The sequence below is a fragment of the Oratosquilla oratoria genome, chromosome 6 (genome assembly GCF_046742065.1).
Source record: "Oratosquilla oratoria isolate Oo_2021 chromosome 6, ASM4674206v1, whole genome shotgun sequence".
In the NCBI taxonomy this organism is placed as follows: Eukaryota; Metazoa; Arthropoda; class Malacostraca; order Stomatopoda; family Squillidae; genus Oratosquilla; species Oratosquilla oratoria.
Genome location: NC_134782.1, coordinates 10,801,297 through 10,829,139, shown reverse-complemented (window position 1 = coordinate 10,829,139; position 27,843 = coordinate 10,801,297). Strand labels below are relative to the sequence as shown.

Sequence of the window (27,843 nt, the reverse complement as noted above, 5' to 3'; positions counted from 1 at the left end):
TATATATATATATATATATACACACACACACACATACAGTATATACATACCAAAGAACCTTCTCCCCCTTATAAGGAGGATGGTTACATCAAAGAATACTTCCACACAACACCCATACTCCAATCATCAAAACCTATCACTCCTCCCATTGTGGTGAAATGCAAACACAAATTCTCCTTGATTTTAATCATGTACTGAGATTACTTTCTGCCTACAGATTGAATGCAGATAAAATCAATGTAACCAATTAGTATCCCTACTCTGAAATATCTGAGCTTATTTCATTCAAACGATTTATAAAATCTGTGATGTTGGACCGATTCTCAATGAGGTCAGTTATTAGAGGTTTAGCTACTTGTTGAAGGGCCAGACTTGCTCCATCAATGAGAAGGCTTCGTAGTATTGTTCTTCCTGCAGTGACAGTATTTATCATAGCATTCAACCCTTCACATATTCCTGCACTACATTCTCCTGAAATATAAATAAAACAATAATATACTTCAAACAAAAACTGGCCATATCAACTCCTTCATGTTCTTACATATGTATATAACAAAAGGACTTGTTCCTTTAAGGAGGGTGGTTGAGTCAAAGCACACACTCATCCTCCACCCATCCACAAAACCCATTCATCATTCCTCCTATCTTAGCACTTGTGGATGAAGGGTCATCCCTGGCTCCTGTCACAATGTTTGGATAAGAAGCAATGCAGCAAGACATGGCATTTCATTATATGGCAATCCCCCCTCCCCTTCTTCATCCACTTGAGAAATATAGAGGGCAAACAAGAACATTCCTTTAGGCCAGCATTTCTTAACCTTTCTGCCTCTGTGGCCCCTTAGGTCTTATAATATTCTAGGAATCCCCTAAGCTTCAAACCTAGAGAAGATGCACTGTACAAACTACATAATAATGCTCCCTAATGAGTACATTAATTTTGCACAAGCAGTTATGATCTCATGGACCCCCTGGATGGCCTTTGCAAAGCCCCATAAAGTCCAGAGACCCTCAGTCCAGAAACCCTACTTTAGGCTGCAAATAATATTTCTTCCTCAATCAAACATATATCTTGTTGTTATTAGCAACATCAAAATCTTTGGTGCCCTATACATCAAAAGTTAATTAACCCTTCTCCCATGGAAGGGCTTTTCCTTAGCTGAATAAAATTGATTTTACTTCCATTAACATCTGTCAGTCTATACCCTTTAACATTTCCTCTCTACCTTATTTCCAGCACCCCCTGCCCTCAACTCTCTTCATTTCTTTTCAAAGCATCCTTTTGTTCTTTTCAAAATTCTCTGTCACACTCCAGATACCCAATTTCAACAACTGCTAGAATTTACCTGAAAGTACAGTTTCATGTATTTCACGCTGACAGTCCTCCACTTGATCACATGATGGGTCCCCCATGACAACATCGTCCATATCTGACAACTTCAGGTGATCATGTACAAGAACAAACTGCTGCTGTTTCATGTCAAGCATCAGCAGAGGACCCAGCGGAGATGAAGCCAGGTACTTCAGAACTTGACAGACATGATGAGCCATCTAAATGACAAGAAGATTTTATGTGACTTACATGCAGGTGAGGTTTCAGTAAGCAATAATGGATAACATGTTATGTATACTATATTTTCAACATATTGGAAAATTATTCCTGTAAGTGGCGATTGAGACAAAATCTCAAAAACATTCCATCTCTTGTGACTTTCTTACTTTAAATAACATTAGCCTTTCAACTTTAAAGATTTCCAGATTATAAAAGAAAGCTGAATAACCTAAGATATTCAACTACAATCTGACTTTCCTTCTATTAGTAGGGGATTTAAGCCTAAGATAGTGTATTTTTGGGTTAAAAGCATGAAACTTGACACAACTAACTACAGACCAGTCTCTCTTACAAGCACAATAGCAAAAATATGTGAAAAAGTTATCAAAAGTAGATAGGTTAAACATCTGGAAAAAATATACTGGATCCAAAACAATTTGGATTTAGATAAGGAAGATCATGTACCACAAACTCAAGACTAATAGAAATAATACAAGAAAGGGATGGATGAGTGGACTGTGCTTTTCTAGATCTACAAAAAGCATTTGATAAAGTACCACACAAAAAACTAATAAGAAAAATGGAATCAATAGGTGGCATTAAAGGAAAATTATTGGAATGGATGGAAGACTTCTTGACTGGGAGAAAAATGAGGATAGTAATTAGAGACAAATACTTCAACTAGGTGGTGTCCTGCCAGGTTCAGTATTGGCTCCAATCATGTTTGCCATATATATAAATGACATGGATGAAGGTGTGGAATGTTATATGAACTTCGCAGATGACACAAAAATACTAAAGAAAGTAAGTACAGAGGAAGATTGTGAATCACTACAGATAGACCTAAACAAAATTTGGAAATGGAGTCAAAAGTAGGAAGTGAACTTTAACATCAAGAAATGTAGTATAATGGAGTTTGGAAAAAGTAAAAATAGAATATCAAGAAATTATAAAATTGAAGAAATCAAAAAAGTGAGCTCGGAAAGAGACCTAGGAGTAATAATCAGCAAAGACATGTCACCGGACAAATATATCAATAAAATAGTTGGAGAAACCTTCAACCTACTAAGGTCGATGAAAGTGGCATTTGACTATTTGGATGAGGAAATGGTCAAGAAAATATTAGTTACACTGATAAGACCAAAATTGGAGTATGCTGCAACACTATGGACACCCAGTACTAAAAAGAATATAAAGAAATTAGAAAGAATACAAAGAGCAACGACAAAGATGGCACCAACACTCTTCACAACAGATAATCTACCCTCAAACAGACAACAAGCAAACGCACTCATACGTCATTTTGCACAGACGAGCCATCTTACTTCTCACCCTGACGACCGACGCACCATTCGACGTAAGAAAGACTTCCCCACAGACTCAGACTATACACCCTTCATAGACAGTCAGACAAAACTCATAATGCATAATCTCAAGCACTCATCTGCCTGTGGCCCTGATAACATAAGCAACATCCACCTAAAACACATTGGACCACAAGGTATACACGCACTCACAAACATTGCAAACTACAGCTATTCACACAACACTATACCCGACATCTGGAAGCATGGTAAAATAATCACCATTCCAAAACCAAACAAAGACCCAACAATCCCAACATCGCACCGCCCAATCACACTTCTCTGCACCCCCTCTAAAGTCATTGAACACCTAATACTTAAACTTGTCACACCATATATTCCCCTTGCTGACTCACAACACGGTTTTAGGCCACTACACTCCACAAACACTCTTCTGACAAACCTCACACAAAGAATTTTAGATGGCATCAATTCAGATAGGCCCCACCACAGAACACTTCTTGTAACATTGGACATTAGTAAAGCTTTTGATGCTATCCCCCACCACAACCTAACAAATAAAATATATAACACAGACATGCACAATAACACCAAAAGATGGCTGGCCAATTATCTGGCAGGCAGGAATGCTCATGTGTCATATAATGGCCAATCATCGCACATCAGAAACATTAAGAACGGAGTACCACAGGGCTCAGTTCTATCCCCCACATCATTTAATCTATACATGCATGACTTACCCACACCAGACACCTCAGAAATACAAATCTCTTCCTACGCAGATGATATAACAATCACATGCACACATCGTAACACAGACAAAGCTGCAGAAATAATCCAGCCTTACCTTGACACACTCAACACATGGTTCATCACAAACAGACTCAAAATAGCTCCAACCAAATCTACAGCAACACTTCTCACCAACTGGACAAAAGAACACAAATACATACCTCATCTCTACATCAACAACACTCTAATACCACACACAAACACACCGAAAATTCTTGGTGTAACATACGATACATCCATGTCTTTCAAACAACACCTCACAAACATAAAAAACAAATGCACACCTAGACTTAACGCACTTAAGTCAATCACTGGAACAACATTTGGACAAAACAAAGAAACTAATATAACAATATACAAACAATGCATACGCTCAGTGTTGAATTATGCGAGTCCTGCATGGGCTCCTAATCTCAGTGAGACACACCACAACACCCTTCAAATCATACAAAACAAAGCCCTAAAAACAATTACAGGCTGCACAAATACAACACCTACAGACCATTTACACCATGAAACAAAAGTCCTCAAAGTCAAGGACCACCTCGACATGAGAGGCACACAAACACTTGCCGCAGCCACCACAAACACATCACACCTGCTACACTACATAGCAGAACACCCACACACACCAAGAAACATTAAAACTACACCCAAAGACCTTTATTACGCACAGATACTCTCTTCTCTTCCTCCACAACCACCAAATACCAGCCTCCGGAAACATATTCATAATCATATCACTCACCGCTCCATTAACACACTGAAAGACAACACACTGCTGCATGCCAGACCCCCTGATATCCACCCTTCTGAATCCTCTCTCCCACGAAAGGACAGAGTCCACTTGGCCAGACTGTGATGCGGTCACCACCCAGCACTTCTAAGCTACCAGAAGAGGCTGGACGACCGTGTTGTGAACAGCTGCCCAGGATGTAACACTTCACCCCATACCATACAACACATAATGGAAGACTGCATTATACACAATCATGCACGCAAACAACACAACATACACTCTATAAAGGATTTGTGGGAAAACCCAGTTTCGGCTGTGGCCTTCCTTGGGGAGATGGGACTGCTCGGACAGACAGTCTAGGGAACGACAACAACAACAACAACAACACTTTCAAAATTGACATACGAACAAAGATTGTCCAAATTGGAACTACCAATTCTGGAACAAACAAGAGAAAAAGGAGATCTACTAACAATAGAACCAAGAAGGGAATGGAAATCCTAGATAGAGATGATAAAGTGGGACAATAGAAAAACAAGGACATGAAAAGAAACTCAAAAAGGATAATCATAGAAGAGATCTGAAAAAGAATAGCTTCCCACACAGTGTGGTGGATACCTGGAATAAATAAGATAAGGAAACAGTGTGTTCAAACACTATTCAAGATTTTAAGAAAAAAATTGATGCTGAAAGATATAAAGACGGGTCACTACGAGTATGGCTTCCTTCCCGTATAATACTAGGTATAATACACAGATGAACCACAGGCAGGAACAGACGGCCAGAAACGAGCTCTGATGTGCAGGGCTTTTTCAATAAATTTGTAGGAAACACCTAGCATTGTATTTATATTCGGGATAGGGAACTGTGTTTATCGAGTGACCAAGATTATAAAATAAGAGTAATTTCACATTAGTGATAAATACACACATTGGAGATTGATGAAAGAGAAAGACAAAAATATAGTGAACCAATGAAGAGAAGATTGGATGTAAGCAGGGTGAAATCACCATTGGGGGTCATACCTAAAAAGTCTTGTAATATGGAAACGCCAAAATCAAGTCAAAGGTTTGATAATAACATTTTTTCCAGGTTTATAAAAGAAAGTGGAATACTAGGTAGAGGTTTAGAATTGGAATGAGAATCAAGGTTTGAAAATATCCTAGGGAATCAGATTACAGAACTGATCAATGAAATTATAGATCTGAAAACTGAATATAGGACAATGTACAGAGAGGTGAACATACTGAAAAAAACTGAATGCTGAAACTAACAGCTTAATGATTTAAAAAAGGAATTATAGTCAAAAGTGAAAACAAAAGAATGAAAAATGAAGATACAAACAAAAATGAGGCTTTGAAAAAAGAAGTGAAAGAACAAATACAAGCAGTGACCAAGAAAGTTGGAGAAACAATTAACCCTAGATTGGTGGAGCGGGGCCAATTGGATACACACTTTTCGCGCTTAAATTTTCGCGGGCTTTTTTGTCCACAATAATGCCTATGTGGTAACTTTTATTGTTTGAGTTATCAGTAATTATTATATTTTTCTTTTAAGGGTGTTTTTACCCCATCTGGATACATAATATAGCCCCTATAAGGTAGTGTGTATCCGATTGGTCCAGTTCCTACCGGATATGCTACGCTTGTGGACGTCAGATGGGAAAAGTCAAATCATTATATATCTTCACATGGTAGCTTAGAAACAAAAATTTTGTATTGTATAGGTAGAAAAAAATACTATAATTGTATACACAACTCTATAATAGAGAAGGAATTGTCATTATATAGTTTTTTCAATTTCATTTTAGGTTGTCGAAACCAAAAATGAAACGTACTATATACTACACTGAAGATGAGTTAGCACAGCATGTAAACTCTCATGAGTTTCAACATGGTTGTGATAATACGTCGGTGACAATAAATGAAAGTAATAATATAACCATCGTGACTAAATGAGGGTTCTAGGACAGAGGGCCAAGGTGGCACAGTGCTCGCAATATCACCTATTTATATTTTTTGCGTCGCCAGAGACATTTATTGAATGCTTAGAAGGTCCTCATAGGGATTTGAGTGCTGTCATTACATCCTGTCTTCCCCTCCCCCTCTAAATTCCACATCCGGTTACCTCCTCTCCCTCAGTGCATAGGCCTACGCACCAATCCCCCCCCTCCCCCTCTCACACTCCACTTCCGTCTCTATGTAAGTGCAATTTCATACAAAGAATATATGTTTCACATAGAAACACAATTTCATAAAAGAAAAATAAGTACATGCATTATTTTTACACATTACACATAAAAATTCATTTCCAAAATCACCCATATTCATTTAGTCATGACGAAGTTTTTTTTGTACAATTGAGGTTTTAAAGGTTTTGTATGAGATGAATGGACATATGTAGGTCATTGTTATAATGTTTTTTTTACCAAGTTCCTCTTATATTAGGCTCAGGAACACGTAATCTCAATCCTTTGATTTTCTGTCAAAGTTTTTTTCAATTGTTCATAGTTGTCATTTTTTATTTTGGAATTACGTTAATTTTGTATTAGCAGGACTCTACGAACCCTATATTTATATTATAGTAACTTTAAATGGACAAAAAACACACGCATATATTTTATTTTAATTTTTTATTCTGTGTATCTTTTTGGATACAGTGGTCACGGGAATCGCCAGCGCGCGCCACCTCCACCAATCTAGGGTTAAAGAGACAGATCTCCAAGAAATAAAAAAAATCAATGGAAAAAGGAACAAGAAAAAAAAATAACTTTTAAAGAAATAGTACAGCAATAAGTGGAAGAAAATGCTAAAGAAACAGTAATTAAAGTAATTAAGGAAAAAGAGAATTGGGTCACAGACACAGCGGATAAAAAAAAAAGTGCATAGTGGTTTACGGCATTAAAGAAAGACATAATTTAGCTAGACACCACAGAGAAAAAGAGGATAAAGAAACTGCAAAAGAAATTCTGAAAGAGATACAAGAGGAGGGACAAGCAATGGAAAAAGAAATAGAAGTGCACAGACGGGACAATACTGTAAAGAATAAATAAAGACCACTCAAAATCAAACTATGGTCTCAAATAATAGTGGAAGAAGTACTATCAAAAACAACAAAGTTGACAAAAAGTGAAATTTACAAAAATGTATGGATAAAAAGAAAAAAAAATGAGCAATGAGGAAAGAGAGATAAGACACTAAGAAATGAAGCAAATGACAAAAAAAAAAAAAAAAACAGACCAAAAAGAACAAGTTTTTTTGGAGAGGACTAGACCCGAGTCTGAAAAAATGGTATATAAAAAAAAAAGGTAACGTAATAAACACAAAAAGGAGGAAAAGGGAAAAAACTAAAAATAACATATACCAACACAGATGGCATGATTTCAGGACTAAATTAATAAAACAGCTATCTGGTAGAAGAGAAACCGAACATAATGGAAATTGTGGAGATGAAATTAAAAGGTCCAGTACCACTTAATACTGTGGGACTAGGTTTATACAACCATTTGATGAAAAATAGAAAGGAGAAATAGGGTAGAGTCATATTTTTGACTAAGACTTAAATGTGACAAAGATAACAGAAGGAATAAATAATGTGGAATTATGGTAAAAGTTGAAAACAGTGACATGAAAAGTAGAAAATTTGTATTAATATATGTAGCCCCAAAAACATATTCTTGGACAGAGAGCAATCATTCTAAAATGTTGGAAGACACAAAACATGCATTAACCCCTTCGATACGATGACACCTACATAGGCGTCATGAGGAGCAAGTGGGTACGCGAGGATGCCGATGTCGGCGTCTTGATTATATATATATTGTAGTTGTACCTGCGTGACCCCTATATTCTGTAAACTGGCTTCATCACATTTTCTATGGTTATCAAAATTCATGGGTGAAAGAGAATGAGCAATACAGCGGTAACTTTATTTTTTATAATGCCAGTATTATGACACAAGATCACACGTCTGACAGCTAATGCTGCCCACGAGATTTTGGCCTATATTGAAGGGGTTAATTGAATTACTGAAAGAAGGAAACATAGTAATTATGGGTGAATTTAACTCAAAAAGAAATATGTTGAGAAAAAATGACAGTGAAAGGTGGAGAAGACCTTTGGGGAAATACACAACTGGATATGACCATTCAATACACAATGACTCAATGGGTAAAGGAAAATACCAAATATAGAATCAAGGAAGAACCGTCGACACTAGACTCAATATTTATGTCAGAGCCTGAAATTGTGGATAAAATGGAATATATGACACCAATTGGGAAAAGTCACCACATACTAATAGAGTTCAAACTAAAAGATCAAATTGATTTGGGAAGAAATGAGAAACGCAGAAAAGGAAGACTAATGTACAACAAAACGGATTTTGAGAAACTCAGAAAATTCTTTCAAAATGTAAATTGGGAAAACTTCTTAAATGAAGAAACAAAGATGGAAGAGAAATGGAATATATTAAAAGAAATTTATAAAGAAGGAATAGATAAGTACGTACCAAAGCAGAAGCAGGAAAGGGTGTACATTAAGTGCTGGTATAACAAAATAAATTGTGAGGCTAAAGATAGAAGAGACAAAGCTTGGAAAAGATGAAAAAAGGAAAGAAAAAAATAAATAAATAAAGTGACAAATATATACCAAACCAAGAAATGAATATATAGAAATATGCACGGAAGAAAAAAGAAACTATGAAAAAGACATAATAGACAAATGCAAGGACCAACCTAAACTATTCTATAGGAATGTGAATGGTAAATGAAAAGATAAACAAGAAATAGTGAAACTGTGTCAAGGGAATGATGAATATATAGATGATGTAGAAATGGCTATGCTCATAGTGACCTGTCTTTGTATCTTTCAGGATCAAGTTTGTTCTTAAATTCTTGAATAGTGTTTGTACACACTGTTGCCTTATCTAATTTATTCCAGGTATCCACTACTCTGTGTGGGAAGCTATTCTTTTTCAGATCTCTTCTATAATTATCCTTTTTAAGTTTCTTTTCATGTCCTCGTTTTTCTATTGTCCCACTTTAATAAATCATCTCTATCTAGGATTATCCATTTCTTTCATGATTCTATAAATAGTAGATCTCCTCTTTCTCCTCTTTGTTCCAGAGTTGGTAATTCCAGTTTGGACAATCTTTGTTCGTATGTCAATTTGGAGAGTGTTGGTGCCATCTTTGTCATTGCTCTTTGTATTCCTTCTAATTTCTTTATATTCTTTTTAGTATTAGGTGGTATCCATAGTGTTGCAGCATACTCCAATTTTGGCCTTATTAGTGTAACTAATATTTTCTTGATCATTTCTTCATCCAAATAGTCAAATACCACTTTCATCGACCTAAGTAGGCTGAAGATTTCTCCAACTATTTTATTGATATATTTGTCCGGTGACATGCCCAGTATGATGTTTTTGCTATGACCTACAATAAAATCATAAACTTTCATGAATTCAATGAATGATGTTGGTTTAAACTACAAGAATCATAATAGATGAAATAATATGAAGGTTGACTCAGTCCTGTACACTACTAATAGGTGAACAGTTGCTACAAGGCTGTGAGTTTCCAGTAAGAAAAGATGGAGACAGCAGGTCATTACTACATAATCAAAAACAGGTAATCATAGACTCGGATGGGCAAAAAATTTTGCATGTACATAACCGCAAACTTGTAGAAAAGTTACCTTCAACCTAAATCCTGTTGTTTTGTGTTGTTCTGGGACCAAATCATATGGGATCCCCAATTCTGTTATCACAGCAATTCTTTCTGAATCCTCTCCCTGAGCAGCAATATCGCTAAAGCATGTGCCAAAGATCTTCAGAATTAAGAAAACTGTGTTACTCCTTCACTTTCTCCTAATATATAAATCATGACTAATTCACTTTCTATCTTTCCATTAATGTTTATTAAAATTTAATACAGACAAAATATAAGAATTATAATAAGAGCAATGTATATGAAAGAAAAACATGCCCTGAAGTTCATATTTTCTCCCATCTCTCATGTTCCAAGGTAAAAAAAATTACCTTGAGAATATTTGGATGAATTAGTTTAGATAAGATCCAACCTTCCCTGGCTATGCTGACTATAAGTTCATTTTCACACTCTGATCTGTCTTTCTCACATTCCACCTGCCAGGGCCCTTCATGGTGGACAGTTTTGAGTGCAAAAGTCTTCCCACACACCTCCACTCTGTTAGTATAAATAAGACTTACATTAATTGCATGGCAATATGCTGTCACTTTTGTATCACCTATATTATCACATGAAAAGAATAGTCATACTCAGTGTTGCTATACATACCCAAGGGTTTTTTCACCTTAAAAGGGGGGGGGGGGTTGAGTCAAAGCATACACCCACTCCACACCAACCAAAACCCATTCACCTCCTCTTCCATCTCAGCACATCACAGATGATGTTCCCCATCACACCAATCAGGTTACAGGCAATGCACAATTAATATCCTGTATACATATACCAAAAGGCCTTCTCCCCATTATGGGGAATAAGTCAAAGCACACACCCACCATATACCCATCCAAAAGCTACTCATTCCTCCCATCTTAACACCTCATGGATGAAGGGTCATCCTTGTCCCCTCCCACACTGCTCAGTCCAAAGGCAATGCAGCAAAATACACCACTTCAACAGCAGTATCCAACAGCCAGAGCTAGTTTCCCTCTACTATTTCATTAAATGGGAACCCACCCCTTCATTTACTTGAGAAATTTCCGAAGTAGACAAGAACATCCCTTCACTTCCTGTCATTTCCTTATCTGTTTAAAACCACTCTTCATTTACTCCTATCTTTTTGCACTCTTTCTTCTTTGTTCAACAGACATTCCTCTTCCATCCAATATCTCCTTCACCCCATCTATTAATTTCCTTCTTGATTTTCACCTCAAATTCACTCTGTCCATATCTATTTTCCACATTCCTTTTTGCTAATCTTTCCTCAATCATTCTTTCCATATGCCCAAGCCATCTCAGCCATCTTTGATCTACCCCATTGCACAGCCCTCTTTTCACCAACAATCTCCAAGTCACTTCCATATTCCTCATTCTATCCTCATAACACCTCCCATACTTCTTACACAATTCATCTCAAAAACTTTCAGCCTTTTCCTTTGTGCATCCTGTTTTATGCAGTGGTGTGGACACACTCATTCTAATATAAATCTTCTCTTTGCATTCACTGCCAGATACCTATTTTTCATCAAAAGTTTCATATCTCCCAGACATTTACTCCCTTCCCTTGTGCTAGAATTCACCTTATCCTCCACTCTTTTATTCCCTACCACATGTAATCCCAAATACTTAAAGCCTCCCATTTCTACCTGGCTCACACTTTAAATACACTTCCGACCACCTTGTACATCTTATTACTTTAATTTTGCCTACATTACCTTCAGTTTTCTCCTCTTACATATCCACCCAAACTCTGTCATCATCTGCTTCAGTCTCTCCTCTGATTTAGCTGAAAATGTAGTGCCATCTGCAAGCAGCATATACTGTTTCCCTCCGCTCTCATTCACCCCTCCCTAGCAACCTCATATTTATGTCCCTCAACAACCCATCCATATATAAATTGAACAACCATGATGACATTGCACAACCCTGTTGCAGCCTCACCTTAACCTCAACCACATTCACTCCTTCCATTCCTGACCCTTACACACTAAAACAAGGCAAAAAGTATTATCACCATTCCATTTAAAAATAATGGAGAGAATGATTCTGCAAAACTTTTTTCCAATTTATCATACCTGTAGACAGACTTATGATGTCCTGAACTTAGATATGATGCAGTTTTCATGGGGAGAATTTCTTCGCAGACATTCCTGTCACACAACTTTGGATCAAGGCCTTTTATCAACTTCTGGAATTCTGGTGAATGTATCTTCTCCACATCTGGAAGAAAACATACTCTCAAAGAAAACACCACACAACTTTAGTTCAAATATGCATCTGTGCTGTTTTGAAAGATATTTTATCATCTGTTTAACTGTACCTCCTTTAGACAATGATGGGAAATCAATCAACATGTTAACTTTTTCACATCAGAGAAGTGAGTAAAGACAGACTAACAAAATGAGTGTAAAAAGCAGAAATGGGTGGAGGAAACTTGAGGGGAATACCAAGAATGAAGTGGGTGGACAGGGTACAGGGGGCACTGGATGCAAGAAGAATGTCTGTTGCAGAAGGAAGGGAAAGGGTAAAAGCTAGGAGTGAATGGGGAGTGATTTAAGATTTGTACTTTACTATGCCATGTTTCATGTACCAAAAGGTCTTTTCCCCTTTATAAATGGGTGGCTGAATCAAAGTATAAACCCATTCAGGATTCAATTCATTGCCCCATCCATTTTAGCCCATTGTGCTCAAATCAGAGGCAAATACCTCCACAGCACTGCCTAACTGTCAAAGTTGGTTTACCACCACCACTTCAATACATGGCCAAACACACACACACGCACATTATCTAGTCAATAAATATACAGAACAGACAAGAAATCCCTTTGAGGTGCACTATTTCTTCTTCCACTTACAACCACTCTCAACCCATACCCATAGTTTGCCCTCTCTCTTCCTTGCTCAACAGACATTCTTCTTGTATTCAATCCCCCTTCACCCTATCCATCCACTTTAGCTTTTTATACTCTTGGCTAGTTTTTCATCTCATTCTTTTCACATACCCAAATCATCACAGCATGCCTTGATCCACCCAATCTCCCAATTCTTTCCACCCCACCTCCACATTTCTTACTTGATCTATCCTCATAAACCTCTCCAGTATACCCCTTAAACATTTCATCCCAAACACATTCAGGTTCCTTCAAATTCCAAGTCTGCAATCCATACAGTGCTCTGGGCATAACCACTCCTTTTCTTTGCATTCATCATCAAATACCTATTCCAAATGACATTTTTCATTTTCCCAGACAATTTCTTGCTTTCCTTACTCTACAATTCATCTTTACCCCCATTCCTCCATTCCCTGCTACATGTGACCCTTGTTACTTAAAACTTTCCCTTTCACCTTATCTCCAACTCATTGCCACCTTCACCCCTTGTACATCTCATCATTTTACTTTACTCACGTTTACTTTCAGCTTTCTCCCCTCACCTACCCTCCTAAACGCCACCACTGTTTCATTCAATTTTCTGACTCAGGTACAAGTGCAGTGTCATCCAGAAACAACAACTGGGTCACCTATTTCCTTCTACTCTTTTGAAATGATATGACATGTTGGATTTTTTTTTTTTTTTTTTTTATTGCAAAACTTGTTCAATTAAGGGAGCATTGCAGTACTGAGAGGGTTATAACTACTTCAGTCAAACTTTTGGTGATGTAGTTTGTAGATTTTTTCTGGCTAATAGTACACTATTTTATTTAGATGATGGGAGTACTGTTAATGAATGAGCTAAAGACTGAACCAAAAACAAGCACGTTTTATGATCACAGATAGGGCAAGGTTTCATAAATTAAAAGAAGTATTTGTATTCTCATATTCTATTTATAAACTTCCAGAAAAGATTCTATAGCTTAACATTTTTGTCCTTGAAAGTTTAACTTCCTACATGTAAAAATTATTTTTTCAAACTCAGCACAATTAAAACTATTCATAAAAATACATATTCTATACCAACAAATCACTCTTCATATAAGGCATAAATTCATATAACTTATTCTTGTGATATGACTGCATAATCTATGGAAGAACATGTAATTGTACTACGCAAAATATATTACTATGGAAGAAATTTCAAGATCACATTTTCCTGCAAGTATGGAATTAAGATACATAATGTACATTATTTCTGTGATATGACTGCACAAAGGACCAATGACAGGTACCTGTTATGGGTGGTCCTGCAAGTTGAACATCAGAGAGAACCATATCCCTGCTGCCTATTTTTAAAATCCATGAACATCGTTACCTTCAACTGGAGGAGCAGCCTCAAAGAACTGATACTCCATCTCCAAACCAGGCCCAAGATCTCCATGAACCTCAACTGCATTTCCTCTACCTTTTCACATGTGGAGGGCTGCCAAGAAGTGACTGTTCCCATCCCACTACTATAAGTCAGTGACACAGAAACTGTGCCACACTTATTCAACAGAGACAATAATCCAAAGTTGCTTCCCAAAGAGATCTATGGGAGGACCATGCCAGCCAATGTGAGGCTGCAGGTTTCCAGTCAGCAAAAGTTGAGGCAATGATTATTATCATTATACAGTATATGGAAGAACATGTAATTATACTATACAAAATATACAACTATATAAGAACTTATAAAGACCACATTTTCTCTGTAGGCCTAAAAGTGAAATATACAACTGAATCATTTGTATTATTCATTCCTGTATTTAGACAAGGTGTATATCATCAGGTTAAAGGTATCAATATTGCACAATTAGGTTATCTTCTTTAATACATCTAAACTTCTGTAGAGAACATACCAAAAGGCATAAATTAAATGGCATATTTCTCCTAGTGTGTTAATATAGGACATCAGCTAAGCAAATTAACTAATCTACTATTCCAAAACCTAAACATGCATGTGGTCTCCTGTACCAGCTTCTTTGTATCAAAAATTGTTACACAAATGTACTAGCTTCAAATGGCAAATCCAAAATGGAAGATTTTTCTAAAGATATTTTTTACACTGCAAAGCACATACATTGGAAGTGACAAAAATTAATAAATAGATAAAAAAAAAAAACATAATAAAACCCATAAACTCAATATGAACTTTGAAATAATTTGTGCATTGATTATAATTATTACTGCCTTGAGTTTCACGAGTGGGAAACCTGCAACCTTACAGTGGCTGGCAATAGTTCCTGGGTCTTCCTACAGATCTCCCTGGGAAGAAACTTTAGAATGTTGTCTGTGTTGTATTGGTGTGGGACTGTTTCTTGGTCACTGGCTGAAAGCAGTAGGAGGGGAGCAGTTGCCAGTTGTCAGCTCTCCATGTGTGAAAAGGGATAAGAAATAGAGTTGAAGTGTCATGGATCAATCTTACAGGACCACCACATATAAATACCCATCACTGATCCCTGTGGATAACTTTGCAGTAGCAATTCTATGGGCAAGTTGTCAAACTATAGCAATACAACCCACTCATAATACACTAAAGAAAGGAGAATCTTAATAATGTGATTTAGGCATTGTAATTCTTTTTTCATCCAAGCAATCATTACCCAGAAAGCAAGGTAGTTAGACATGGGAAAGGAAAATCCTTATCCTTTTCAAACCCCATTCTTCATGTTTCTTTTAAGCCTTCTGGTAATGCTATATGAAGACTGCATCTTATTACCTAGTAAGAGTTACAACCCTCTCATTCCTGTTACACTCTTATCATGGGACATCATGCTACTACTACAGTCCCCCCCTCTCCACACACACACATACATGTTCCAGCAGCGGTTGAAGTAGGACATATGAAAAGAAGCTCCGAAGCGTTAAACAGTGCTTTGTTGACTTACGAATTTGAAACCAGCCCTAGTTGTGTTTACTAAAAACTGGGAAGGGAGAAGTGTACTATGAGTGACCAAAAAATGTAACTGTCTTTGTGTCTTTATTATTTTTTTTCTTGGTCAGGTACTCTAAAAATGGAAGAAAATAATGGCAATTTAAGAGATAAAGAACCAATGAAGAGATGCCTGGACATAAGTAAGGTGGAATCACCTCTGGGGGTGATCCCCAAAAGGACATGCCTGAATGAAACACTGAAGATGTACCAAAGGTTTGAAAAAATAAAACGGTTATGACAGAGAGGGTGGAATTATGTACAGAGGGATAGAGATAGATAGAGAACCCAGGATTAAAAATATGATGAGAAATAGAGAAATCAACGACTTATTAGATGAAATAATCAAACTCAAAAGTGAGTATAAAGTGATGTACAAAGAGGTAGCCCTGCTAAGAAAGGCCAATGAAGAGAATAACAGGGAGATAGATGATTTGAAAAAGGAACTAAATAGGATCAAGGGAGAAAATGAAAGATTGAAAAATTAGAATATAAAAAAATAAGGCATTAAAGAAAGAAATGAAGGCTCAAATACAGGCAGTGACTGAGAAAGTGGAAGAGAAGACCAAAGAAAATTATTTCCAAGAAATAAACAGTGGAAAGTAGAACAGGAAAGTAAAAAATTATCTTTTAAAGAAATAGTGGAGCAGCAAGTCAAGAAAAATGATAAGGAAACAGTAATTAAAGTAATTAAGGAGAAAGGCAATTAGGTCAGGGACACGGAGGATAAAAAATGATGCATTGTAATCTATGGTATTAAAGAGAAGCATGATGTTCCTAGATATAAGAGAGAAAAATAGGAGAAAGAGATTGCTAAAGAAATTCTGAAAGAGATTCAAGAGGAAGGACAAAATATAAAGAAATTGAGGAAACATATTGAACAGGAAAATACTCAAAGGAAAAAGAATATAGGCCACTAAAAGTAAAACTTAGGTCTCAAATGATAGCAGAGGAAGTACTATCTAGAACAAAACTATCAAATAGTGAACATTACAAAAGTATATGGATAAAAAAAATGAGTGATGAAGAGAAAAAAAAGGAACTTACAAATGAAGCAAATTAAAGAATTAAAATAGAACTGAGACTGAAAAGAATGATTTTTTTGGGGAGAGTGGTGGACCTAAGGCTGAGAAAGTGGTATATAAAAAAAAAAAGGATACAAAGCAGACAAAAAAGGATGAGAAAGGAACAAATTAAAGATAGCCTATACCAACATAGATGGAATGATTTCAGGACTGAATGAATTAAATGACTATCTGGCATTAGAAAAACCAGACATAATGGGAATTGTAGAAATGAAATTAAAAAGTCCTCTACCACCAAATATTGTGGAGTAAGATCTATACAACTGTTAGACAAATAATACATACATATACCAAGGCCTTTTCCCCCTTACATGGGGGGTATCCAAAAAGAAAAAGGCATAAAATCATTCCCACCCATTCTATCCCTGAATACACACCACACCCCTCCACTCTCCCTCTTATCTTAGGACCTCCTGAATGGGTGGGGGAGTATTATTTTGACTAGGAAAGACTTAAATGTGACAAAGATAACAGAAGGAAAAAAACAATGTAGAATCAATTACGGTACAAGTTGAAAGCAATTACATGAAAAGTAGAAAATTTGTAGTAGTGTATGTGCCCCCCAAAACACAGTCCTGGACAGAAAGCGATCATTCCAAACTGTTGGAAGATACAAAATATGAACTAATATACTGAAAGAGGAAATATAGTAATTATGGGTGATTTTAATTCAAAAGAAATATGTTGGGAAGAAATGACAGTGAAGGGTGGAGAAGGCCTCTAGGGAAACATACTACTTGATATGACCATTGAATACACAATGACTCAGTGGATAAAAGAAAATACCAGATACAGAAACAATGAGCAACCATTGAGACTAGATTTAATACTTATGTCAGAGCCTGAAATTATGGACAGAATTGATTACAAAACTTCAATAGGGAAGTGTGACCATGTACTAATAGAATTCGAACTAAAAGAGCAGATGGACTTAAGAAGAAATGAGAAACATAGAAAAGGATGACTAATGTACAACAAAATTAATTTTGAGATACTCAAAAAATTCCTTCAAAATGCAATCTGGGATAAATTCCAAAATGAAGAAACAAAGATGGAAGAGAAATGGAATATACTAATAGAAATTTATAATGAGAGAATGAACAAATATATACCACAACAAAAGCAAGAAAGTGTATACATAAAAAGCTGGTACAACAAAAAGTGTAGTGTGACTAAGGATAAAAGAGACAAAGCTTGGAAAAGATGGAAAAAAAGACAAAAAAACAAGTAAATGGCAAACATATCAAACTAAGTAATGATTATGTAAAAATATGCAGAGATGAAAAGAGAAACTATGAAAGAGATATAATAGAAAAATGCAAGGAGCAACCTAAACTATTTTACAAGTACGTAAATAGTAAACTAAAAAATAAACAAGAAATGGAAAAGCTGCACCTGGAAAATTATGAATATACAGAAGTAGAAATGGCAGAAATTATGAACAATAATTTCAAATCGATATTCACATTAGTAAATAAGGAAACTATGACATAGTTTCCTTATTTACTAATGTTAACATTGAAGAGGTCTTAAGATTTTTGGAACCAAACTGCATCAATATCAACTCCCACTTTTAGTTTAAAAAATTATTAGTCTTACCTGCTTATGTCTTAATACTAATGTTTTTTCTTTCAAAGATTCTTATTTCAGACAAAAATATGGATGCAGCATGGGTTCCAATCTTTCTCCAGTTCTTGCCAATTTATATATGGAATATTTTGAATGTGTACTATTACCTGACATTAAGCCAGCTGATATGTTTTGGTATAGATGTCTTCATGACATTTTTACTGTTTGGGATAAGAAATGGGGCACTTTCAATGTCTGTTTTGATAAACTAGCTCACAGAGTAAATTTTAAGGAGGAATGGGTAGGAGGGAAAATCACATTTCTGGATATATTGATCAGGTGTCCATTTTCTGTGTATAAGAAGCCCATCCACCCTGGCAGCTGCTTACATTTCTTCAGTCATCAACTGGATAATATTAAATGCAGCTTAACTGGTCTATATCTAAGAGCTCTTAGGATATGTGGTCCACAACATTTGGACACAGAGTTAGTACTGGTGAGCTCACAACTTTCAAAATTAGAATATCCAGGATGGTTTTTATCCAAAACTCTGTGGAAGGCAAAAAGTAATTTTTATAAGACACCCTACCATGAAAATAAGTTCAACTGGTGTCATATCATATTACCATACAATGAGTCTATTAACATCTTTTCTAAAATACTACCTAACAACCAAATTAAAATTATATTCAATTACCCTAACAGTATTTATAGGAAAATAGTGAATGTACATCGCAGAATGAATGTGGACAACAGCCCTAAGGTTTACAAACTACCTTACAAAGGATGCAATGAAGTGTACTGGGGCCAAACAGGAAGAGATTTAATAACAAGAATCAAGGAACATGAAAACTTCATCAAATATGGCCAAGAGAATTCTGCAGTGTTCCTACACAACAGCAAGGACTGGAATAATGCCATTATCATCTACAAATTCTACTGTAGTTTTCGAAGAAAAAATATTGAATCCTCCTTGATAAAACATCTTCCAAATTTCAATACTACAAAAGGTCAGTGGTCCTCTGATTGTATAATTTGGATGGCTGCAAATAAATTCATCCCAAAAGCGACCGGACTTCACCTTGCTGTCCCCCCTTTCCCTGTCCCCTAACTGTACCCCTCTTAGCTACAGTATATCGATTCATGTACTCAACTCTATGTATCTACCTGCTGAAGAGGACTGTAGATAGTGGTCGAAATATACGGATCTTCTGTTTACCCTATTCTCTGACAGTGGGTTAATAAGTCTTATATATATATATATATATATATATATATATATATATATATATACAGTGGGGGACAAAAACTTAGGAGCCAGATTAAAAATAATGAAATATATATGTCCCAGACTGTGTATACACATATATATATATACACTAATAAAAGAATTCCTGTTGATAATAATCTATACTGGACCAGAAACCAGAAATCCCTCAAGGGGATGCATCCCATCCTGCCCCTGATTGGCTGAGATAGTGTAGATGTTACAGCAACAAAGATGACTGATTGGCCAAGAGTGGTGATGTCACAGCAGGAGACAACTGATTGGCTGAAGGCACCTGCAAGCAAAATGAGCTCACCTGAAGAGCTGAGCCCACACATAGTGGGGTCAGGCTCAGCCTGGTGCTCATATATATATATATATATATATATATATATATATATATATATATATATATATATATATATATATATATATATATATATATATACATATACGTATGTATATATACATATACATATATATATATATATATACATATATACATATATATATATATATATATATATATATACATATATAAATATATATAAATATATACATATATATATATATATATATATATATACATATATACATATATATATATATATACATATATATATATATATATATATTATGTATATAATATATATATTATATATATACTATATATATATACTATATATATATATATATATATATATATTTATATATATATACATGTATATATCAAGGGCTTTTTCCCCCTTACAAGGTAGGTAGCCAAAGTCAAAAGGCATAATTCCACTTCCATCCATTTCACCCCATTTACCACCCCTCCCTCCCTTTCATCTTGGCTCTTCCTGGACAACAGGTCATCCCTGCATCTCACCCATCGCCCTGGGTCACAAGCAACACAGCACATCCAAAGCTAGGCTGTGGATGTGATATATATATATACACACATACAGGGTGTTCAGGATCAATTTGACACTTTTGGAAAGGAAAGAAAAATGTCATATCTTGGCCAAAAAATCAAGTATTCTCAAAAAAGTGCTTCTCTTAGAGGATCTATTGCCAAATACAGCTTACTCAAAGAAGCCACCCTGAGCCTCCACCATGGCCTCCAGGCGGGACCTGAACCTACAGCATACGGCCTTCATGGTGTCCTTCAAGAGATGCCTGAACACCAGTTTGATCTTGGCAATCAGCTCATCCTTGGTGTTGTAGGTGGTATGATTGGTGTCTTTTTTCAACTGCACACCACACATAATAGTCCATGGGGTTGCAATCAGGCGAGATGGGGAACCAGATTTTGGGACTGGTGAAGTTGTAGGTCTCAGAGAGCCATATCTGGGTTTTTTTCCGGAGGTGTGACATATAGTTGAATCCTGCTGCCACACATATGGTCTTCCCATAGCCACCCTCTCCACCCAACTCTTGACAACAGTGGACAGCAATTCAATATAGCCATCTGAAGTAAGTCTGAGTCCCTCTTCAAAGATAGTAGGGGGCATGACATGGCCTTCGCTGGAAACACACTCAAAGACCATCACAATTTGAGGGAACCTGGTCTTCATGAATCATGGGACTGTAGGCTAGCCACCTGTTGTTCTGTGCATTGTGCAACTGGTCCTGGCAGAAGTTCTTCATGTCTGAGAGGAACCCGAGCATCCCCGGGTCAACTGGGCGTTTCACCTTGTTGAGGAGTTTCTTGGGTTTCATAAGGTAGTTCTCTTGGGCCTTGGCAGTGAGTAGTTGGCCCTTGCATCTCTTGTATGAGGAGTAACAAAGATCCTCATTCAGCACCTCATAGTTGCTACATCTCTCTTGCCAAGGTCTGCATTGCCTTGCCTGGATCTTGCTGCACTTTTTTTTTCTGCAGCTTCTTGATGAATTTCATTGTGCAGACAGAGTCAGAATGCCTGCTATGATCCTTCCTGCTAGCCACTGCTTCCACATCTCCGTCACAATTCTCCAGCTCACATCTCATGGCCTTCACAGTATTCAAGGAGCACTGAGCTGCAGCTAAGATTTCTGAATTTTTTAATCCGGCACAAATCATCATGATGCAGGTCACTCTTTCAATATTCCAGTGCTTTCCAGTTGTCCATGCTCTCTAGCTCTCACACCCACCAATAGTACACAGAATCAGCTCTCCACTGCACTTCACTGCTATTAAATCCTTCAAATGGTTCTGAAATGACAGAAGATTAAAAAAAATATATCAAATTTATCCCGAACACCCTGTACTGGCATATGCAAAAGTGACCACTGGGAAAGAAAAACTTTACAAAGCAAAGCACTTTTGTGTATTTATATATTTAATGCAAAAGTAGATGTACTTTGCACTGAAGATGTAAATACACAAAAGCACTTTGCTTACTTAAATTTTTCTTTAATCATTGCTCAATCTTGTACAATTGAACACAAGTTACCAGTGTTTATTAGCATATATATATATATATATATATATATATATATATATATGATGATGATGATGATGATGATATAGATATTGGGAGGTTAAGGCAGTGCCCTGTACAGAGGACACTGTAGCATAAAATCTAATGAACCATGCCCTTTTTTCAACTTTGCCTGTGGTAGGGTTCGAACCGCCATCCCCTCAATTTTTGCTGCAAATAATGACACCCTACCCCGTTTGGCCACCAAGCCTCCTTATATATTATATATATATATATATATATATATATATATATATATATATATATATATATATATATATATATATATATATATATCTATATATATGTACACATATGTTTTTTTCTCCAATTCTAAATCACTCCCACACATTTTCACTTGTTCATCATCCTAACCACATGCTCTAATGCGGTGTTCCCCAAACTTTTTTTCAGGTGTCCCCAATATGATCCTCATGATATGACCACAACCCCACTGATCTATTTGTATATGTGTTAATATCATCATTGTTATTGTACTGAATTCATATGATTTTTCAACAAAAAAAATCTAGCATACAAGATGTCTTTGCAACCCCAGGAAAAACGATTGACGACCCAAGGGTTGGGAAACAGTGCTCTAATGACTATATTCACTCACTCCACTTTTTCCTTGGCCTACCCCTTACTCCCACTTTTTACACCACTGATTCATGTATCCTGTAAGGATATCTACTTCCATCCATTCTCATAACATCACCACACCACTTCAGGTTGGCCTATTTTAATCTTTCTCCCAATTCCATCTGTACCCTGATCCTTTCACTTCTTATTGTGTTATTTCTTAAAAATTTATACATACCCTCAAGTACCTAGTTCCCATTTATAAAGCATTATAAAGATGTGAAAAAAATAATTTGATAATGAAAATCTTCTCTTGAAATTAATAAAGGGATTCTATCAAAATATGTATTGTTGACCACAAAAACTAGAGTACAGAATTTCACTGTGGCACATAGTTGTTATGGGGCTGTGCAAACAAAAATTTGTTTCATTAAATAGCAATAATCATTCATGAACAGTCCCTTTTTCAGATACACAATATTACTAAGTGTTCTGCTGTTGAGCAAAATGAAACTGAACCATTACAACTTATACTACACTAAGTCTCCAACAATAATGTACCAACCATCATGGCCAAGATGGTGACACCTCAATATTCACGCACTGGTGGACTACTAATATCCATGAAAACAAATATATACAAACATCAGGAAGACTAGATGGTGGTTTTTCTTGGACCTAAAACTAATATTAGCAGAGACTCAACTCTTTATGTATTGATGGCACACCTCTAAATCTATAAGAAATGTGATTCTAGATTGTCTTTATAATACAGAGGTCTTGATTTGTGACAGTCTAAACTTCTGCCGTTTTGTGGTTACAACACTGGCAGTGCTTGCCCCCTTTGCTGACTTTTTTCCCCATTCATTTATCATTTTCATAATACAAAGAACTAGTTGGTAAGCATAGTCAAGGAATACTTCATCAAGTGAAGACAGAGGAAGGATGTGCCATTTTAGATTACTGTACTACTTAACATTCTTTCTCTTATTTGCTCAAATTTTATGGAAACTTTCGGCCCTTCATTATGGCTCCCAAGCATAAGGAAAACTCTTCTGATGTCAGTTTATTGAAGAAAAGGTAAGCATTCACCATGGAAAGTGCTTATTTAGGCTGGTTCTTACCCCAAAAATTGGATTACAACATTGCACAAGAACAGAACTCCATTGTAACATGCCTCTTTCAGACCACTGGGTCTTTTATAACACATTTAAGGAGTTTAATCAGGTTAATATTGTAAGATTATGGAAACTAAGTTAATTGAAACCTGTGGTCCAAAAATGGTTAGAAAAATAGTCTTTATTAACCTCTTTTGGATCTCTGTTTTTTTTTTTGTTTTTTTTACATTTTCTTATTCTTGTTCAAGTGAATGCCAGCTTAGGGTGACCTACGGTTAAAAGAATAATAATAATAGTAATAAAATCTTATGTGCTGCAAGGGTGGCACATAAATAATCCTCAAATTACACTTCTAAATATTACTTTAGTGGGACCCTTAAGGGCCATAGTTGTGCAGTATTCTTTAGTGTTCAAAGATAAATCTCTGATCATTCAATCAATCCACTGCCCCAGGTCTCTCTTGCAGGAAACCCATGGCTCTCAGGTAACTGGCAACAGCTACCTGACAGGTCAATAGGTGACTCAGGAAAGAAGTATTGTTGTCTAGGGATAATTAGTGTAGGGCAGTGTAGGATGAGATGCTCAGTGTCTTCTGTGATGGTTGCATCTAGGGCAACAAATCTTCACACACAGCAGGAATGCTGAGCCAAACTTTTACTATATCTTCCTTCTGTTGTTCCTTCATAAAATTCTCCTGCACCATTCCTATGATACAACTTTTTTTCCCATTTCCTATGGCAGGGGGATATGAATGCTACCAGTGTATTCCCATGCATGTCACAACATGCAAATAAATGGAGTGAAGTATGAGGACTAGAGATCTTCCTTTTTGTATTTTTCTCCCGTAAAGACTCAAGGCATGCTTTGAAAGGGCCACCTCCATTACAAAGGTGCATATGTGATTGTGGTGGCATAACATATATCATTTAAATATTCATTATAAAACATACCTACCTCTGCTCAACAATAATATGGTGTCTAAACAAAAACTAACATGACAGTAACATATTATCTCAAGCACATACTAGTCAACCCATTGTTATATATTTATCAATACCTAAGAGCAAATTCTATCAAATTGAAATAGCCTAATCTCCACAACAAAACCCCTTCCAGTTAATTTACTATGAATATCTCCACTTGATGCACATTTGCAAGTTTTAAAATAAAATTAAATCAACAGATTCTCTACCTCCTGTTCCATTGTTCCATCCCATTTTTACTGCTGTGGGATTCCTGGTATACATCCACTCTCTCAAAGCAAGAAGGAAAAATAAAATGCTCACACAGAGCAGGAATATAAAGAACTTAATCAGGCATGTTGCTGAAGTAGGTTTGCACTTCATGTTCCACCAACTTCTATATGTTGTCCTCTGTGTTCTGAATCTGTGAGAAAATATATAAATATATATTTTACTAAAGTGTTAAGTCAACTTTCAACTCAGTTCAATATTTTCAATAATCAAGGGTTGCATAATACATGTATGAAAAGAAAACATGACTTGTGCATGACCAATGAAAATAAACAATAAAAACACTTAATCATTATCAAAATGTAACATTTCTATATATTCCAAGACTTATCTTGCTAAGAGAAAACTGAATTAATGGATTTTAGAAATACAAAAGTACAAATTCCTTACTGCCACTCTGAAATTCATTTGTTTTTTGGGTATCTTCCATGGTTACCATGTTCTTAAGTCTTGCATGATCTCTGTTCCTCAATTTTGCACTGAGTTGCAAGTGCATCATGTTGCATGTTATAGCTGCAGATTCTAACACCTAGAAGACCCTACAGGAATATAAAATCAATTAATTCTTATCCAGTGCTTCAGTGTAATGCTGATTACAGGCTGCATCATCATAATGATGAAACTTTTATAATACATAAGAATAGTTTCAAGTTAAAAATTTGGGAGAAGGAACCAGAGTAACAAAACAAGAAAACCCTCACAATGAATTACTAGCTGAAATGGTACACATTCTATGTAAAGGTATATTGCAGTTAAGTAAGTTCAGGATATGGGATACTACAAGACATGCTAATATATAAAACTTCCTCTGGAAAATACACACTCATATGTATTAGAATATGATAATACTAAGTAATCCATTATCTAAACATTACCTTGGGCTGTGGCTGTGTAGTAACTCTAATACTAATTCAACAATTTACCATTTCTTTCCACTGATAATAATAGTTATACTAGTTATTCCCTTAAATTTCATCTAAATGAAAATTGCAACCCAAAATAGTCAGCAGAAGACCTCGAGCCCCCTAAAAGTTTCTTCTAAGAAGAAATGTTGGACTGCTGTCTGTATTGTGTTAATGTGGGACTGTTCCTATGTCAGTGGTTTATTATAAATTTATTATTTATAGGTTCTATTCCAGTACCACACAAACACATTCATTATCTTTCTTTTTGCATTTGACAGATCTACTTTTTCTATGGAATGGTTACATTAGGTTGTTAGGTTAGGTTATATTAGGTTAGGAGTTATCAGACAATGTAAGTTCCATGTTAAATATCTGTTTCAATGATTCTGGAGTTTTACTAGGGTCTACTTGCTAGTTGTCACCACTCCTGTTATGAAAATGTATGGGAGGTACATTCAATTCTAATAGAGAGCACAATTTTTGCCCAAGCCTTAAGATGTAGTGTCCTTGGGTGTTACACCTCCAGAAAGAGGCGAGGGAGTTAACAGGTTTTAAAAAATGGTGGCATGGAAACGATTCTCTCCGACGTCCATCATAAGACCACCACTTGCCGATGGCTGATCCTTTCTAGAGATCTACCGAGCAGGAAAGCCCAAGGGTAATTGCTGAAGAGCTACATGTTTCCATACAATAAAACTCTAAGTAGAAATTATCATCGTTATCATTATTGTATAATTTGACTCAGCTATCCATCTTATAAACTATAAATAAAGGGAGCCCTCTGACCCCAGCACTAGCTAGTGACTAGGAGAGAATTCACACTAATGTACTCCCTCTGCCATCAACATTTCATATCTGAAGTAATTAAGTTCCTCATGGTTGAAACAATAATTCTTAATAAAAATATTATGGTTTAAGAATATTGTTACATGAATACGCGAGAACACCTTATCCAAATGTGATAACTTACTTCGTCTGTTAAATGGTCGTTCTTTATTCCCGCCGCGATCACCCTAATTTGCGTGGAACTGCGTCCATCAATGAAAATATGCTTTTTATACACATTAAATGCTAAATTATAAGCAATACACTGCTTTTGCAATTCATTTTCTTCAATATGTCACACAGATTCAATTAAATTGTTCTATTTGGTTATGTTTACTTGATGTCATCATTTTTATTATTGATTTCCCCCAAGAAAATCGCATATAACATTGATGTATTATAATTTACAAAGATAATTAATTTTTTATTGCTATATCGCGTAGGTGTGTACTTCTAAAAAATTACCAAATTTTATTATCCCTTCTATTCCACATCGATATAATTTAAATTTGATTAGCTTTAAATGAGCTTTAATATTAAAAATAATTTTGTATTTTTATGCATGATTTTAAGTTTACTTCTTGTATAATGTAGTTTGTAATCATTGTATATTTATCGTTTTGATGACTCGTTGTTTTGACTAAATTGTCATAAAAAAAAAACATAAATAAAATTGGACATAAAATTCTTGACAGATATTCCAAATAGCAGTGTTACTTTTTTCTTTATGCAGAAAAAATTTTAGATTACCTTTTTTGTTTTGTATTCCGGTGTCTTGCAAATTCACAAATTAATTCAAATGCGCACTTTAAAGATTTAGGGATGACTAAAATAAATAAAAT

General features: G+C 35.8%; 1 protein-coding gene across 2 annotated transcripts; it reads right to left on the bottom strand.

The window, feature by feature from the left end:
• Nucleotides 1-27,843, bottom strand: LOC143026288 (extracellular tyrosine-protein kinase PKDCC-like). Of its 2 annotated transcripts, none has more exons than XM_076186417.1 (8): nucleotides 27,752-27,843; nucleotides 25,662-25,810; nucleotides 25,211-25,404; nucleotides 12,185-12,329; nucleotides 10,445-10,610; nucleotides 10,102-10,233; nucleotides 1,344-1,548; nucleotides 1-471 (listed from the first exon to the last, which is right to left on the bottom strand). In XM_076186417.1, exons 3-8 carry the CDS (start codon nucleotides 25,362-25,364, stop codon nucleotides 257-259), a joined length of 1,017 nt encoding a protein of 338 aa, XP_076042532.1. In that variant the 5' UTR covers nucleotides 25,365-25,404; nucleotides 25,662-25,810; nucleotides 27,752-27,843; the 3' UTR covers nucleotides 1-256. The 2 variants fall into 2 exon arrangements, with proteins under 2 accessions (XP_076042532.1, XP_076042530.1); XM_076186415.1 differs by lacking the exon at nucleotides 27,752-27,843 and adding an exon at nucleotides 27,147-27,391.